Source organism: the organism of the source record quoted next, unplaced genomic scaffold (assembly GCF_019419815.1).
Source record: "Pyrus x bretschneideri cultivar Hongxiangsu unplaced genomic scaffold, Pyrus_bretschneideri_v1 Contig47, whole genome shotgun sequence".
In the NCBI taxonomy this organism is placed as follows: Eukaryota; Viridiplantae; Streptophyta; class Magnoliopsida; order Rosales; family Rosaceae; genus Pyrus; species Pyrus x bretschneideri.
Window position 1 is genome coordinate 2181948 of NW_025999784.1, and position 17615 is coordinate 2199562.

General features: G+C 38.1%; 1 protein-coding gene and 2 long non-coding RNA genes across 4 annotated transcripts; 2 read left to right on the forward strand and 1 right to left on the reverse strand.

Annotated features, from left to right (window-relative positions):
- The first annotated feature begins 343 nt into the window (after positions 1-343).
- Positions 344-4868, forward strand: LOC125469921. The gene is made up of 3 exons (XR_007252217.1): positions 344-508; positions 592-702; positions 4733-4868. It is a non-coding gene; the product is annotated as an uncharacterized LOC125469921 (long non-coding RNA).
- LOC103955171 (DNA glycosylase/AP lyase ROS1) lies at positions 2120-12757 on the reverse strand. Its single transcript, XM_009367047.3, has 20 exons — positions 12373-12757; positions 11773-12269; positions 9064-10713; positions 8578-8985; positions 8230-8320; positions 6795-8142; positions 6614-6693; positions 6347-6431; positions 6182-6273; positions 6034-6102; positions 5866-5902; positions 5701-5783; positions 4774-5295; positions 4410-4446; positions 4233-4296; positions 3749-3888; positions 3556-3621; positions 3345-3459; positions 3221-3259; positions 2120-2591 (listed from the first exon to the last, which is right to left on the reverse strand). Exons 2-20 carry the CDS (start codon positions 12134-12136, stop codon positions 2476-2478), a joined length of 5406 nt encoding a protein of 1801 aa, XP_009365322.1. The 5' UTR covers positions 12137-12269; positions 12373-12757; the 3' UTR covers positions 2120-2475.
- LOC125469920 lies at positions 10612-17615 on the forward strand. 2 transcript variants are annotated; one of them, XR_007252216.1, is made up of 3 exons: positions 10612-10753; positions 11135-11212; positions 16641-17615. It is a non-coding gene; the product is annotated as an uncharacterized LOC125469920 (long non-coding RNA). The 2 variants fall into 2 exon arrangements; XR_007252215.1 differs by lacking the exon at positions 16641-17615 and having other exon boundaries at positions 11135-11366.

The window sequence follows — 17615 nt, forward strand, 5'->3', positions numbered from 1 at the left end:
ATATTTTGTTTTAGTGCATAACGTAATGTGATATTACCAATTCACTTATGTTATAAAAATATAAAAAATAGTGTGATACTGAATTAAATGTAACAAATTTAAAATTCAATTCTCTCTAATGTAACAATTTTCTTTCAAGGTTTAAAAAATATAGACATAATGTTATAATAAAAAATAAAATTAATAAATATTTACTAGATCAAATAATCCGACATATGCGTGCCCGAGCCTTACACATCTCAATGGAGTAAATCCACAGCAGACCACAGCTCGCCACGTAACTCGTCTCACTTTAAAATCACAAAAGGAAAGAAAGATGAGAAATTTGGGAGGGAAACCGAAAAGTAAAATGGCGCTAAGGCGGCAAATGAGCGTTTCTCTTCCCCCCACCCCTTCGTATCCCCTACCCCTTCGCGTCTGCGACTGAAGAGGGAGAGGGAGAAAGCTCTTCAGTCTTCAAATCCACGATCCATCTCTTCGCGGTTCGCAAGCAGATACAAATCCGAAGGTATGCTTCGATTCGATACTGTCAAAGTCGATTTCCTTTCTCTGCAATCACATTCGATTTCATATGTTCTGCATCTTAATCAGCGTTAAAGAGAGAGAGAGAGAGAGAGAGAGAGAGAGAGAGAGAGAGAGCTATTCAGTCTTCGAATCTACGATCCACCTCTCGCGGCTCGCAAGTAGATTCAAATCCAAAAGGTACTCTTAGATTCGATTTATCGTAGTTAATTTTCTTTCTCTGTAATTGCATTCGATTTCATTTTTCTTTCTCTGCATCTTGATCGCTCTGTTGAAGATTTGGAACTTGAGCCCGGTAGTAATGCGTAGCCTGTTTGTCTGAATAATCTCGAGAGAAAAAAAATCATAGATTTGAAGCTTTTAAAACTCGAGGAAATTTCAATCTAGGAGTAATTTTTAAACATCAGAAGTTTAGGAAATGTTTCATAGATCTGAAACTTCTCGAATTGAAAATTTGATGCATTTTTTAAGCTAGGAGAAATTTCAAGGTATCAGGAATTGTCCAGTGGTGGGGAAATAGAGAAGAACAAGGTTGGCAGGGATTTGAATGAGGTTTTTGACGTAAGAAGATGAAAATGGAGTGGAAGGAGAATTGAGGGGATGAGTTTGTTAGAAGAAGAAAACTGTTTGAATGAAGAAGGGGGAAGTAAGAAGGCAAAATTAGGATTAAATTTTGAGGAGTTAGTAGTGTTCAGAGAAAAAAAATCATTTGGAGACAAAAGGCTAAAGAAAGAGGTTTTGGGAGGAATGTGAGTATTAGTAAACTCTTGCCCAAATTGCTTAGGTTTTGGCTTGTGTAGAACTCTCGCTGAGTATCAGAGCTTTCTGTGAGGATGCCGAGAATTGTCCTACATCGGAAAGTTAAGAAATCGTGCAAGAGCTTATAAGGAGTTGAATCTCTCCAATGTTAATTGGTTTATGATTGGAACCTCAACTTCGTACACTTTCATCATTAGGAAATGTCATTTTGATTACACCTGGTTTCTATAGAAGCTGCTGAAAGCTCTAGTCCTTTTTTCCCATCCATTTTGTGGTTTGGAAGGCTAAAGCTTCTCCCACGGTTTGGGTTTCGCGTTCTTTCATGAAATATTGCTCTCGTTGGGTGGATATTTGTGATTTCCTTGAGAGAACAGGACCCAATGTTTTTCTTTCTTGCCATTGGTGTATGATACGTAGGAGCGAAGCTGAAAGTGCACATCACCTTTATTCTTTATTTTCCCGTACTGTAGTATTTGCTGAGAAGCATTGGTGGCGGGGCAAAGGTTGAAAGTCCTATTGAGATGTGGAGTATTGGTCACGTTTTGGGTACTGTGATTGGAAAGAAATAGAAGGATTTTTGCTGGTTATGAGGGGGAGGGGTTGGACGTTCTGTTAGATAAAATCAGATTTAGGTCTTCTGTCCCTACAGAGTTATAAGAGTTTCCATTTTTTTTATATATTTTTATTTGGGGGGCTGGATTATGTTGTTTGAACAGTTTAGTCATGTTTGCTACTTCGCTGGATTTGGTATTTTAGTGGACATATTATCCTCCGTTTTTTAGTATGTTTAGTGTGTTCAGAGTGTCAATTTTAGCGAAACTTTGTTGCTCACAAAGAATAAAAGCTATTGGAATACTTTGCACCAGCTTGAACTATCTTTAATCTATCTTTGGCTACTAAGCTCACAACCTTGAACTAAATTTGCTCAAGAAACTAGCTAGTGTATAAAGCCGCATGGTATCGTTTGGTTATGCTGGCAGTTCTTACACAAATGGCTAAATGCCCTCTGAGTCAATTGAGCAAACAACTAAACTAGAACTCGACTCTTTACTACACGAGCCAATTTACAACTTTTGAATGCTTTGCCACTCAATGCGGGGTATGTGCGGTTCTATAGACTTGCTTTGAAACTTCTGGGTGGCTCAATGTGGGCTATGTGCTGCTCTATAGACTTGCTTTGAGACTTCTGGATGGCTATTCCTCTCTCTTATCTTTTGTTCTGACCAACTTGCTGGCTGGGAAGTGCAGTCGTGCCATTAATGGACGCGGTGCCCGCGTCTTTTGGTCAAATCCCCTCACGCAGACAAATCCTGCAAAAACACCAGCACTTTTGAACAAACAGAGATTGCTATGAAATTGCCTAGAGGCAGTTAGTGCCACAAGATTAAGTCAAATAGAAAAGTGAAATGGAGCAGATTTTGCTATTAGTTTAGCCATAAGATGCTTTACGTTCCAGTTCGTTGTAAACATAGTCTTTGTATCCGTAGATCCCTTTCTTGGGCAAGTTCAGCATTTGTCATTTTAAGTTAGGAAAGTGTAATCTACTAAGAAGCAATTAGTTTTACGTAAGGTACAAAATAATCCTGTTCATGCTTGTCCTAGTACATTCTTGGTGCGAACCAACAGAACGCTAATGAAGTGTCTTAGGTAGTTGTCAGGAGGAAGATATTACAATATCCTTAGCTCCTTGGGTAAAGATGTTAGAATAGCAACATTCCAAGGGAAGTAGATCTTATGTCCCTTTCTTACAAGTATAAGGTTTTCAATGGGTGTTGGAATGTTGAAGGGAAGTAGCCCTAATGTTTCTTTCCTACAAGTATAAGGTTTTGAATGGGTGTATAATTCAACAACAATACCCTAATGGCCACTTTGTGCATACATATAACCATTTGAAGACTGCTAGGATCACATAGAATGCGTAAATGACATTTTCTCATACCTCTCCAGAAGCAGTGCTGAATTTCTGGTGTCGATAACCCTGGCCAGAAGAAGAAGAGTATTTTGAGTTTTATTTTTAGACACATTTAAAAACAGATCAAAGCATAATATTTCACAATCTATGCCTTTAAATATTGTTGGTATTGAGGTTCCGAAGTACACGGTTCTCCTGTATAGCTTCCACAACCAAGCCCTTGGAACATCAATTGGGTTAATGCTCGAATCATGGTCTGCAAATACCTACATTGGACAGTATTTGTTATCAATATCACCTGAACGTGAAACAGATGCCTTAAGGATGTGAAAGACCTTGAGCTGAATGAAACCGTATCTCACCTCATTAACTTGAAAGTAGGTTCCGTTAAGTGGAAAGCTCCCTCTCATTGCTGTTCGGCATGGTATCTGTTCATGATCAGAACAAGTAACCACTCATCATTGTTGTCTTTACTTCTATTGGTGTGACAAGCATTTAGTTTGCTTTATCAGTTATTCATGGTTTTCATACTAGTGTCGTTTAGCATATTCTTACCAAGAGAGTCCCTCGGACTGTTTGTGAATTTGCTTCCCGTGCACAGTTGCATGAGAAACATTCCATATCGTCACACAATTTGCCAAGTTCTTGAGAACTACACCTTTTCTCTGGTGGTTGAATGGAATTTGGCGTTTCACCTGGTATGAACATCAAGGCATTTAGTGGAATTGCCCAGTAAACATATAGAAAAAGAGTCTATGTATTAACTGTGGGCAGTACCCCACCCAAGAAGCATAGAGATGCTCTATGCATGTCTCTAGTGTTGATCTTAAACCAGTTTTTATTCGTGGTTCAAATGATAATAGTAGTCACTGTGACATTGGGGACTGTTGAGTTTCATAAGGTTATGCCATCCACTTTGGAAGATTGTTCTAGACTAAACTCTCAAAAAAGGGTTGAGAACTTGGGGGTGAAAGAGGAAAATTGGATAACCAGATTTAAGAATTATTTTGTTAGTTGGTTTTTATTGTTATCTGCATACCTGGAGTCCAAATAGCCAGAAGGTAATTGCATGGATCGTCAGGTTCTCGCTTATCCATATGCAACTGTATTAAGCAAAGACATATTAAATTCGGGATAGGTACTTATTGGACTCATAAAAACCCAAAGAAGGGGTTGTTAAACATTGTTATTAGGTAGATACATAGACATTACTGACCATTTCTAGAAGAGGGTGCGTGTCAGGAAGTTCATAGCTGCATTGTGAAGAACAAGAATCAGTAGCATATAAGATGTTTGGCTTTATGTGATTATATATATGAAAATCATCATTATGTTGAAAGTTGTAGGGCTTTTGTTCCAAATGTTTTCCTTCATTTCGGAAGATGATATGTTTTTTGGATGCACAATCAATATAATTTTTGACAGCACGATGCATGATTTTTATTGGGTACCTTACCTGGCCATGTTTTTATCTTTCATCTTCCATTGCTTACTTAAACATCCATTTTATCCTAGTGATACCAAAATCTTGCATGCTAGATATTTCTTGAATTACTGGAGAGATGAAAGCTCCTACTTACACTTGGTGCTCAGTTCGCAGTCGGCTCACATTCTTAAGCTTGGGAGTTGGTAATGATGCAGCTTCTGGTGTTAGAGAGACTAAGGCTTTTGACATTTCACCTTCTTGAAGCTCCATGTTTTTTTCCATATAATTTTGCAAAGTCTGAGTGAACTCTTCAATGTTAAGTTTAATAGTCGGAATTTCGTCAGGACCATCACAGAAGTCCTCAATGTCTTCTGATATCTGTGTACACACTGGCTCTGGTGATGCTGGTTCTTCAATAATAGGTTCACAATTACCAACTGCAGATTTTGCTTCAGATATCTGGCTTGCTTCCAATTGCTGGCATGTTGTAGGTTCACAATGACCAAATGTAGATTTTACTTCTGATTTCTGGCTTGCTTCCAATTGCTGGTATGTTCCCTGAGGGAGGGGCAAGGGCATTATATTGTTGACACCAGCAGGGTTTGGATGGGTAGTTCTGTCTTCAGTTGCACTCACTATGCTTTGCTCCTCTGGTCCCGGCAGGGCAAGCCTTGCACTGCATCCAACATTCTTTGTAAGTAACTTAACAGATAATCTTACAGTAAAGTACGTTCTATGAATTGTTATTGGCAGATTTGCAGTAGGATATCTGATGTTCCTTGTTCACAATTTTGATTACATTATAATATGATTCATGAAACCTTTCATGTTGTTCCAACTACAGGCATGCTTAAGATTGTTTCCTTATGTTGATAAATCGATAATACAACTGTTACTATGCCTCAAGTGAGTCACAATGAATTTTTTATTTATACAGTTGCTTATGCCTATATCTTTTACTTATCAGGCTTAACATCCAAAAGGGATCTAATTGGTGGTGGACAAACGAATGTTATTTATTGGAACTATAATGGAGATTGTGGCTTTTAGATGCAAAGGATGGAACAATTGATCTGCAAACCTCGCAAATGCACTCGCAAAATGCCTACAATCTGTTCTCAGCGGGCATGCATTACAATTCGGCTTGCTTTTCGTGCAGAAGACCTGTGTCAAAGGATGATATTTTATTCGTTCTTAGTCTGAATGTGAAGACAAATTACTTCACATAAATAATAAGATGACATACCTTTCCAAATGTTATCATTTGGTAATGCAGCTCGTACCTGTTCACAAATATTGAAATGTTTTTGTCCAATTAGTATCCAGTTTCATGGAAGAGCTACTCTTCCAAAATCATGCTTATAAATACAATATAGTGTACTAATGTGAAGATTTTATCTGATTTTGTGTTTACAATGTTCTTTGGTCAAGCTTGCACAGTCGTGGCCACAAATACTTTTGTATGGATTCCAGCACTGGGTACCTATAAAGGACAGAAAGATCAGCTCCAATGCCGATTGGATATGCTTTGCAAAAGTAACATGGAGGCTCATAAAACTCACAGTTCAAGAAGATGCAACTGCAATGACTCAGGCAGGGGCTGAAGGGGTACCCATCCAAGCCGTACAGCTATACGTCCAACATTTGTGTCCACCTTCAAAGATACAACTATAGATTGAGATGTGTTGCATCTATTCTGGTCAGTCATATTTTTAATATATACTCACTGGAAAAGCAAGATGGTGCAGTGTCAAAAGCCGCACACATTCCACGCTTTTCAACCCCAATCCGCGAAAGCTCAGCAGATACTCTCTGTGACATATCACATAGTTATGGAATGCAAACCACGTAAGCATATTCATATTCAGTACATCATATTCGTATACAGTAGAACACAGCCGTAGCATTTTGATATGACATGCGAGGCAAGTGATTGGTTTTTGGGAATTTAATTTTTATAATTAGAAACGGGGTGGATAGTTCAGCAAGCTTACTTTGCTTGGTCAGGTGGAACGTCCCTCAACCATTCAAGATCAACACTACCGTGCTCTCTGACCAGTCGGTTAAGGAAATCCTGCACAAATTTCTCAATCAACATTAGCTGATCTAAAAAGGTTTTCTGTGTCTAGCTTGCACACTGACAAATTTGAGAATTATATTTAATGTTATTTTTACCTTGATTCGTTCTGCAAGCATATTATTCATCCCCCGCTCTTTGATGGTTTGGGCAATCTCATTAACATCTGCACATCTTACGGCTTCCCAGTCCAAGGAATCCATTGTATTTTCTGTCTTTTCTCTTTTCTTTCCATTTAATTCTGCTTGTTTCCTTAATTTGTCCCAATCTTGCTGATCGTTTTCCTCTTTTCCAGCTTTTCTGTTTTTTGTTTTGGAGGTAGCAGCATTTGTACTACTGAACTCCTTGCTAACTGAATTACTCTGCTCATTTGAACCCAACTCTGCTGCCTTCTGCATAACATCTGTGGTCCCTCCAGAAATGTTCAAGCAACTTTGCTGTATCTTATTGTTTTGCTTCTGGGAATGTAAGTCAACATTATTTGAGCTCCCAGCCAACCCGAGTTGAGACTGGGCCATATTATTGCCTACCTGAATGTTATTGCATGAATTTCCGGAACATCTTGGTGCTTCTTGAACATTCGCTGTCAGCTTATTATGTATTGTATCTTGACTGGGAGATTCTGCTGTTAGTGCACTTCTTTCACTCGGACTATCTTCACATTTATTTTTGGATGCATAAGAAGACTGGGTTACTTCTCCGTACAAATCAAAGTACTCAACTTGCCGTAATTCTGGGCTGGGGGTTAGATTCAAACAACAGTTACTGGAAGGCTCAAGGGATGCTTCTCTGTTTATCTCACATCTTTGGTCATTATGCTGCACACATGCAGGTTGGTAACCTCCACAGTTTGATACGTCATGAGAGGACATACGGGTGCTCCTGAGACTGTAATGCAGCATACTTGATTCGGCCCTCTGTAAAAGCTCCACAAACGAAGTGGAGTGATCTAAACTGCTGTTTTCACATCTATTAGGTGGATTCTCTGTTTCCGAGTTGCTCTCGCATGATCCTGTCTTTTCCACAGTTTGTGAAGTTGAAGAATCCTCAGAATTTTGAGATGAAACTCCATTGTACGTTCTCATATCCTCCTGCAGGTACAATTCTGTTCTTGTGATCTTGGTGGTTGACCTGTTAATTAATGAGTTAGGATACATTCCTGGACCAGGTTCAGATGGATGTGAAAGCTTGCATTGTGCTTCATTTGTTGAGATAACACCCTCAGTAGTGCTTCCAGAGTTATCGTGTCCGTTGACAACTTTTTCTTCACTATGCTCAGCGTCATGGAACGTTAGGGAACTCCAGTCACAACCTGGCTGGTTTGAATTCTCACTAATGCATACTTCTGGTTCATCTACTACCAAACTCGCAACTTCTTCATCGCATGATATTTCATTGCTCCTTGACTTCAGGGGAAAATGTGCAGCCATTGACATGAACGCAGAGCTGTAAGGAGGTACATATTAGAGAATTTCTCACTTGTAATTTATCTAATGTCAAATTCTCTAGTTGTTTATAGAAACGGTACTTTACCTAGACAGGTGGTCTGAGACATTTTGAGTAAGGAAAACTCCAACCACTGAGTCCACAACTGATCCCTTCCACGGAGAGAAGCGTCTATCTCCTGTTAAAGTAATATTATACTGTTAGAATATGAAGTTATAACTTATATCTAAAATTGAAGAATAGCGTTGTATTTGTATGTAAATGCATAAGGGTTCCCAAGGTGCTTGAGACTAGCATGATGGTCAGTACATGAACGTACAGAATGTATATTCTTTTTCCTCGAGTAGCTTGCAGTATGTAGAACTGTATTGCATGACATAAGATTTGAAATGACTTGTTTAATATGAATTCCCCTGAAAATGGAAGAATTTGTACCTTGCACAAGATGCATTCGTGAAATAAAATTGTCCGCACGTCCACGGAACACTTTACGCTCTTGTTCCCACCATTTTTCTTTCTCTTCGTCTGTGCCATTAATACCTTCACTGTTTATATTTTCCAGCAGAAGCTTCCATACTCTATCAGTCTCTTGATCAAGGTCAACTTTAGGTCGCGCTTTACGTTTCTTAATTGGATCAAAAGAACCATCAAATGGTACAACAGTGCCATCTCTTCTATAAAGAACCAGTGCGTTGTGCTCTTGATCTTTTGCCTTGTAAGATGAGATGACATTATACCCGTGATAGGCAAATCTGCTGCTATTTTCTCTATTAATGTCCAAACATTTGAAGTGCTCAGTAATAGCAGAAAGCAGTTGTTCGAATGGTACTCGTGGAGGAACACCTGCGATTGAAGATCAAGTAAAATTACCAAAGATGATTGGCGGAGTTGGAAACAACCTGCACACGAAAACTGACATACCTGATGCTTTGGCAAAATATGGCTGGTTCTTATATATTACAAGACCTCGTTGTGAACTGGAAAGTGGATTTCTCTTTGTCCTCTTCCTTTTTGCGAGTGTTGCACCCACATCTGTGACTAGGGCGTTAATGCATGTCTGAGATCTGTCGAATTGATTCACCCTTTGACCATTGCCATCAGTGGGTGGTTGATTGGCGAGACAGGTTCTGTGCAGAATGTGCTCTGGTGTTCTGGTTAGTGAAGCCAAGTTGCGAACCCTTGTAGGGCAACTAGATCTTCTCTTTGTTGACCTCTCTGTCTGATACAAGGGCAGGAAACTGTGAACACCTTGCGGTCTATCCTGAGGGTTATTTCCTACTTCAAGTGCAGTTGAAACATTACCAGCATTTACTTGAGGACCAGGAGTCAAGCAGCCAGCTGCCGATGGTCTCCATATGTTTTCTGCCATATTCACATGATACGAGGTGCTTGGTATGGTAGAATTTTGCACCTTATCAGTCCTCTTCTTCTTGTGTATGTATGGAAAATGCACCCATGACATCACATTGTAGTATGCCGGCAAATTATTATAGTTTGCCCCGTATAAATTTCCGGTCCTAGGATCTTCTTGCTCAACAGCACTCGAATAATTTCTCTTTGATCTTTTTGCTTGTTCTTCTATTGTCAGAACCGTAGTTGTGCTGTGGGTGGAATCATTTGCACTTCGTTGGGATGATCTAGTGTCCCGATCCAACATGGTTTGTGCAGTGTATCCACTACCAGTGCTCATTTGTCCTACTTCTTCTGCAGCCTCCTTTTGGGATTCAACATATGTAGTAGAACCTCTGGTTTGTTGTGGTTTGCTTGGAGGTTGTTGGTCTGGCAATGACAAGTAATGTTTCAGCATTCGGCTTGTAGAACGGATGAGATCTTGGGCTATGCCTGCTTGGGTGTTATCTGCCACCAATTCAACTTCATTTCTGTGTGGTGCGGTTGAATTTGTTTGAACTCCATTGGTGCCAACATTCATCTCCTGTGATTGTGAACCCACATGTAAAGACTTGCTTGAGGAACTTCCATCTCTTGGTTCTTCTGCGTCAAAATTTAAAGCCTTTCTGCAAGATCTCTTCGTAGGCTGCAGATTATTTGAATCAATATGCTCTGTAGATTCCTGCAGTGGAGCAGTTGTGCTTTTGTCGAGTGTACTCTTGCGCACATACTTTCTTTTGGGTTTTGGATTTTCCATAGAACCAGAAGGCTGTGTGTTTCTTTTTGGCTTGCCTTCTATAATCACCTTCGGCCTGTGCTTTCTCCTTCTTTGTTTCGGTTGTGGTGTCTTGTTCAAGTCGATACTGATGTTCACCTCCTTGTCAGGGCTGCAATGTTCCTGGAGCTGCGTGGAGAAAGTAGCTTGTGAGGAATCCACAGCAGATTTTTCTATATCTTTATTGTTTTCCAGATCAATGATATTAATTGTCGCAGAATTAGCATCCCATTGCTCTTCTATCTCCTGGCCTTGTCCATCGTCAGCATTGGAGCTCGGAATTCGATACATTTGTTCACTGTCTACTCTCATGGACTTATCCGGTGTTATAGGTGCAAATTGGCCATTTGTAGTCGGAGGTGGAATATTCAGATCATAAGGATGGTTGTCAGGGAATGAAAATTCATCTGCATAGAAGAAATATTGGTTCATCTACTGATCAAAGAGGTAACAAAAACAAACTACAAACTTTGTTGTTGATTTGTAGAGTTGCACTTAAAATTAACATAAGTCGACATCTTGTAAAAAAACTAGTAGTAATCAAGGAGAATTTGCTCCCCACGATAAAATTCTTACCGAAAATCAGAAATTCATACAACACATCAATACACAACTCAATTATTGCAGTCAGAATATATGACAAATGAGGTGTGTGAGAACCGTCTCATTACTTGTTCTATCATGCATAGTGCAAGTATTTAGCAGTTATTACTATCATCTAGATATCGTATTCCTGAACACTCTACCCCTTATGTAGCCTGCTATCAGTATTTTCATTTCGAATGTTTTTACTTGTTCTGACAACTATCGCATTCATGCTGTTTGTAGACACTTACCGAAACTATCCACACTAAGGCGGCTCTCCAGCCCTTAAATTCGGTGACTGCCGAGTTTACTTCTTGTACGGTAACTATATTCTTCACTTCTCAATAGACTGATGAATTTGTTTAAAATGCTTTGCTTGTGGTGTAAGATAGTAAAAATTAGAGTTCATAGCAAAAATCAAGTATAAAGCTATATATGGGACTCAACTTGCAACCAGGCGAGTACCCTTTGCGTATGCATATTCTCTCCTCACGTGAGAGAAAAAAAGTAGTATTCATGTAAGTCTCTCTCCATTTATTGGTCACTAAACAACTCCATGAAAAGTTATGGTCGACTTCAATGTGTTTTTATCTCTCATCACGTGACAAGACAAAAGGAGAGAGATAGACGTCCTATAGGCTGCGGCGAGTGGTGCCGCATACAGAAGTTTGTATGCAAGAATTTCTCCTAATAAAAATGAAAACACGTGCGTCCCGCCGTCGACCTTCTTTTAATGATTAGAAGGCCAGACGCACGTGGGTCCAAGCGCACAGATCCACGTGGATCTGGGTCAGATACACGTGGGTCCGCACGTGCGCTGGCATTTTTGTGATTTAGTAAATGTGATACAAATAACTAAAAACTCAATTGGTTGCACTTACGCTGAGTATCTCCCAGCACAGTACTACCGCTCCCATCATTTGCAGAGGCCACCGCGAGGATCATGAGCTCTTTGCAAGGGACATCTCTCCACTGTGCCACGCGGCGGAAATAAGCGTCCGTTGAAGTTTCAACGCCGCTGCCGGCTCCAACTCCATCTCCATGGTAAACAAATCCGCTCTCTTCCGCCGGATCCGGATCCAAGTCTATAACTAATCTATTCTCCTGAATTTCTTCTACCCCCAATGGTCTCGAGGACGTCGAAATTTCCGGCCGCAATTTGGTCTCCGGTCTGGTGAGAATAGGCCTGTAAGGAGTTGGTGGCATCCAACAGCAAGAACTTTGATCTCCTCCCTGTTCACCCATTCCGATCCCTCTGCCTTCAGAGGGATCCACCCACCTGTTAAGTTCTTAGATTTCTCCTCACTCACTCAATTCAGTTCCTCCAAGGCGGATTTTCGATTTCGAGATCCTTCTCTTCCCCATTTTATTGAATCACCTGCCACAGAGAAACAAAACCGCAAAATTTGAGAATTTCCAGCTGAAAAAAACCCAGCTTTGAGCTAAGAACACAACAAAACATGAGAGTTTACCCAGCTCACCATAAACATTACACCCAGCATCATCTGGTTGATAAAATTCAGATCTCTCAATCACCGAAAATTTTCAGTTTAATTAAATAAGATGGGGAAAACAGAAATCTCCACGGATAATGCCACTTTATTCTCAGCTGTTTGGTAGAATTTATTGCACAGAGAGATAAAAATATTGGCAAAATCCGAGAGGATTTATAGAGCTACCCAAAATTTGAGTGACTGCCCAGATCTCGTTCAACCCTCAGAAAGAATCAAAAATGGTGAAAAGTTAATCAGGAAGGGAGTGAAAGAAATCTGAACAGAAAAGAAAGAGGCCAAACAACACAAAGTCCCATAGAGCTGTTAGATATAACTGATGACTCCCTTTCCCGGTAAGCGATTTGATATTATATAGCAAACTAATTAACAAAAACTTTATAATGTACTCACACAGCCATGCATTCATGGCATGCACGACTAAGTATCAGACTCACTCAAAATATGTATTGTTTTTATTTTTTAGGTAAGTTAAATTTGAGACATTTTCCGATTGAATAAAGACAAAAACACTATTTTATAAAAACATATATCATTTTCGTTATTCAAATGAATCGAACTTGAGCTTGAAAGGCTTTTTGTATATTAATTGTTTTTTTTTTAATACAAGCGATAGTAAAACATGGGATTGAACGTAAGACCGCGAGTGTAGTTATAAATGCTTTATATTACTTGAGTTGCAAGTCCTCTGCTTTACGCGTAACAGTTTAGGGTAGGAAATGGAAAATGTAATTCGTACACATGGGGGGTAGTGTAATTGCTGGATACTCTCAGGGGTAAATATGTGAATTTGTTTTAGGCCAACGACCACGGCGTGTAAAGCTCAAGCCCTGACCGATAGAGGTTTTACTGGGCGAGGTTGGCACGTGCAGGCGTGGCCAAAGTCAATAACGGGTCCGGCTCAGCATGAATACGGCGTCGTTCGGTTAGAAATTGGGCGATTATTACGATGCTAATAGGCGGTGTACTTTTGGTTTATTTTTCGCCCCTAAGCGTCACGGCAAATCCCAGCTAACGGAGCCATCGGTTACGGCGTTTGTGGTCCCCTCAGTGGATAAGGAAATGGGGCACAATTTTCTAGGTGGAAGTTTTAGGTGTTGATTGAAATTGGCGCGCATGTGGCATTGATTCATGATGGTCATTTCATGGTGGGTCATTTTGTGGTGATATATAATCTTGATTAGTGCTAATTCTTCTGCTTAATATTGACGATAATTCATGATTTATCAAGTATTAGTTAACCTACTATACTATTGGGCTACCCTATTTTGAATTTGCATGCTCATGCATTTTTTGTAAGTAGTTGTGTCAGAGTTTGTTTTCGTAACGATTTGCCGTACAGGTTGTAGCGAAATTTAAGGTCGATCGAAACTTAAATGGGTCCTACATGATCGATAGATTTCAACAACTTTTTACCAGACAAAAGTCAAACATATGTATTGTTTTCATTTCACCTGTCTCATGATTGGAAGACCGTTCTGCTCTTTTTTCTATTATAAACAAATTAAATAATCATATGCGTCTTTTATTCAAAAATTTATTATATCCTTTCGTGCGAACGCACGCCGTCTTTTCTTAGAGACTAACTTTATTTAGTGTGTCTGCTTTTTCACTCACACAAATGAAAAGTCAATTGCTTTCAACTACATTAACTATCAACATATTATTGGGATCTTCAAACCGAACACATCTTCATTAGCACTATCACATCACATAGAAGCACACATACACATACATATATATATCAGGTGGTTTGTGTTTATAAAATTTTTGAATCTAAGTCACACAATAATTATCTCATAATAATTAAGTATTGAAATTATTATTATTATTATTATTATTTTAATAAATGATATTATTTATACTAAGGGATGAAAAGTGGGTTAAGTTTCATAATGGATTACAGTAACATGATTCAACTCAATATTTGACTAGATTCAAATCTAAAACTTTTTATTTACTAGTAAAGAAGAATACATATACGAGCTAAATTTTAAACTTACTGTTAGTGACATGTATCAATTTGTTTTAGAAACTACTTTTAAGTGGTAGTTAACTGGAATACAAATTTTTGGATTTGGCAATTATATTAAAAATAACAAAAGATTTTTGGTTGGTTTTTTTATTTAATTGGAAAAGAATTTCTTTTACTTCTTTTTGTTTGGATGAGGAAGGGATAGGGTTTGGTAGCTAAGATCCAAAAACCCTTAATTTTATCGAAACCGATATTTAATAGTGATGAGGTGTGTGAACATAATTTTGGTGGTTTGCTCTTCGCCAGCAGATCCCATGCCCGTTTCTCGCTCTACTTTCTCACTCCTTGCTTTGCTTGACCGTACACGCAAATGTGTCGGTCACCGCTCGTGACTCACGGCTCGAAAGCTATTTCAAAGAATCTTATCTCCCTCTTTTCCCGTTTGCTTCTGACGTTTTCTGTTGCAAAACGCTTGCGACGCTCACCCATGGCACCACCTTCTGTTCCTGCTACATGCCTCATTTCGTGACACCTGTCTAAGGGCGGCCAGGTCAGTTCACTTCATTTTTCTGACTCAAGCGATTAGAGGGAATGGAGAAATCGAACTCCAGATTGGTCTGTAATAATGGATTAGTCGTAACCAATTCAGCTACAGACGGTCAGGATTTTAAGATATCGATATAGGTGAGAATATCGGTGGATATATTAATATTACATTGATATTGTTTTTTTTTTTTTTTAATGAAACTGATGAAAGTTTAAAATGAAATTTTATGGAATGTCATACGCTGCTACGAAATATAAGAGTTTTTATGATATTTAACTGATATGTTGAAAATATCAACGAAATTTATCGACTTTAGATGAAATTTAAGAGTTTTTCTGATATGGAGTGAAATTTAAACTTCATCCATTTTTCATATGTTTATGTGATTTGTCCGATACTTTCACAAAAATATCAACCATATTGAAGAAATTTTAAACATCGCAAACAATTTGTGCTTATGTGTATTTTCCCAGTGTCATTTACGTTTTTCGCACTGAGTTTGGTTATATTAATTCTTGGTAGTTGACAACTTTAATTTGTAGTGCAATGCCCACGTACTAAAATGACGAGGATAAATATGGAACTGAAACTTAGGGTTAGGGTTAGGGTTTTGGTGTTTCTTTATTTTTTTCATTGAGGGGCAAGTGTCATCCATGCCGGCCGAACAAAACAGCAGAAGTGGCATGCATTGGTTGCTTTAGTGCTTTGTGGTTGCTTTAGTGCTTTGTGTTTGTAAGGTTTTTGGGGGAAGCAAACAAAAATGAAGAGGCCCCCAAGAAAACGATCCAAACACTCATGGCCAAAAGAGAAAATAAAATCTACAACTTGGTTGGAGGATTCCCCTACTTTATACTAGGGTTAGTGCTTAAATATCTGGTGTTTGTGTGGGGTTAGACAATTTAAGTGTGTGCACCATTTCATTGGTTTGGAATTCTTTTTGTTTCGTGGCTTAAGATTTTAGACTGCGGTCGTTCTGACATGACGGTTATAATGATTGTTTGTATATACTCTTAACATAAATTACTAAACTAATTGTCGTCGGCTTCATTGAAAATATGTATCGCCAACACTCGCCTTTACATAAAACAAAATTGTTTGTAGTTTATTGATTACGTCACTAATTGTGTTGGAACTTTTATCGTCAATGTGGATTTGACATTGATGTCCATGCAAGTAGGACAACTTTAAATAAAAACATAACTATTTGTATCATATTTACTAATGTCGTATTGTAAATTGTTTTTTTTTCACAAAGTAAGATTCATGGTTTGTATTCCCTTCTCCTTTTTCTCTTTTGTAAAACTTCAACTTCTACATGTTTAATGTTATGTAAACACAATCCAATCCTTTTTTTTTTCGCCATTATAACAAGAAGTAGTTTGAGTAACTTTGTTGCAATTTTCTTTTCGTCCCTTATTTTTTACTTGAAACTATTTTGGGCAAAAGTTCAAATGGTGTTGCACAAAAAGATTGTTACTTCATAAACGTGTACCATTTTATTGGTTAGAAATCCTTCTTTTTGTTTGGTGGCACTAGATTAAGATCACAATAGTTTTAACATGACGATTACAATAATTGTTTGAATGTACACCATCAACACGAATCATTAACATAATCGTTGTCAGCAAAATTTAAATATGTATCGTCAACACTCGTCTTTATATAGGACAAAACTGTTTCTGCTTTACTGATTACGTTGCTCATTATGATTGTAAGGTTATTGGGCGAAGCAAACAAAAATGAAGAGGCCCCAAGAAAGAGAAAATAAAATCTGCAACTTGGTTGGAGCCTTGGAGGATTCCCCTACTTTTTACTAGGGTTAGTGCTTAAATTTCTAGTATTGGTGTGGGGTTATACAACATAAATGTTTGTACTGTTTCATTGGTTTGGAGTTCTTCTTTTTGTTTGGTGGCTCAAGATTTAGACTGCGGTCGTTTTAACATGGATTACAATGATCGTTTGAATATACATTGTCAACATAAATTATTAAAATAATCATTGTCAGCTTGATTGAAAATATGTATCGTCAACATTCGCCTTTATATGAAATAAAATTGTTCATGTCACTCATTGTGTTGGAATTTTTGTCAGTACGAAGATATTAGAGATTTGTCGTCAATGCGGGATTTGACATTGGATCCATGCAAGTAGGACATCTTTAAATAAAAATAAAACTATTTGTATCATATTTACTAATGTCGTATTGCACAATGTATTTTTGCAGAAAAGTAAGATTCATGTTTTATATTCCCCTCTTCTTTTCCTCTCTTTTGTAAAACTTCAAATTCTAGTTATTTAATTTTATGTAAAAATCCAATCCTCTTTTTTTTTTTTTTTTTCTTCTTCTCAATCATAACAAGAAATAGTTTGAGTAACTCTGTTAGAATTTCATCCCTTATTTTTTTTACGTAAAACCATTTTGAATAGAAGTTCAAATGGTGTTACACAAAAAGATTAACACTTAATAAATGTGTGTACATTTCATTGGTTTGGAATCCTTCTTTCTGGCATTAGATTTAGACCGCTGCCGTTCTGACATGACAGTTACAATGATTGTTTGAATATACATTGTCAACACAAATCTTAAAAATAATCATAGTCAACGCGATTTAAAATATGTATAGTCAACACTCATCTTTATGTAAAACAAAATTTTCCGTACTTTACTAATTACGTCACTCGTTATGTCAA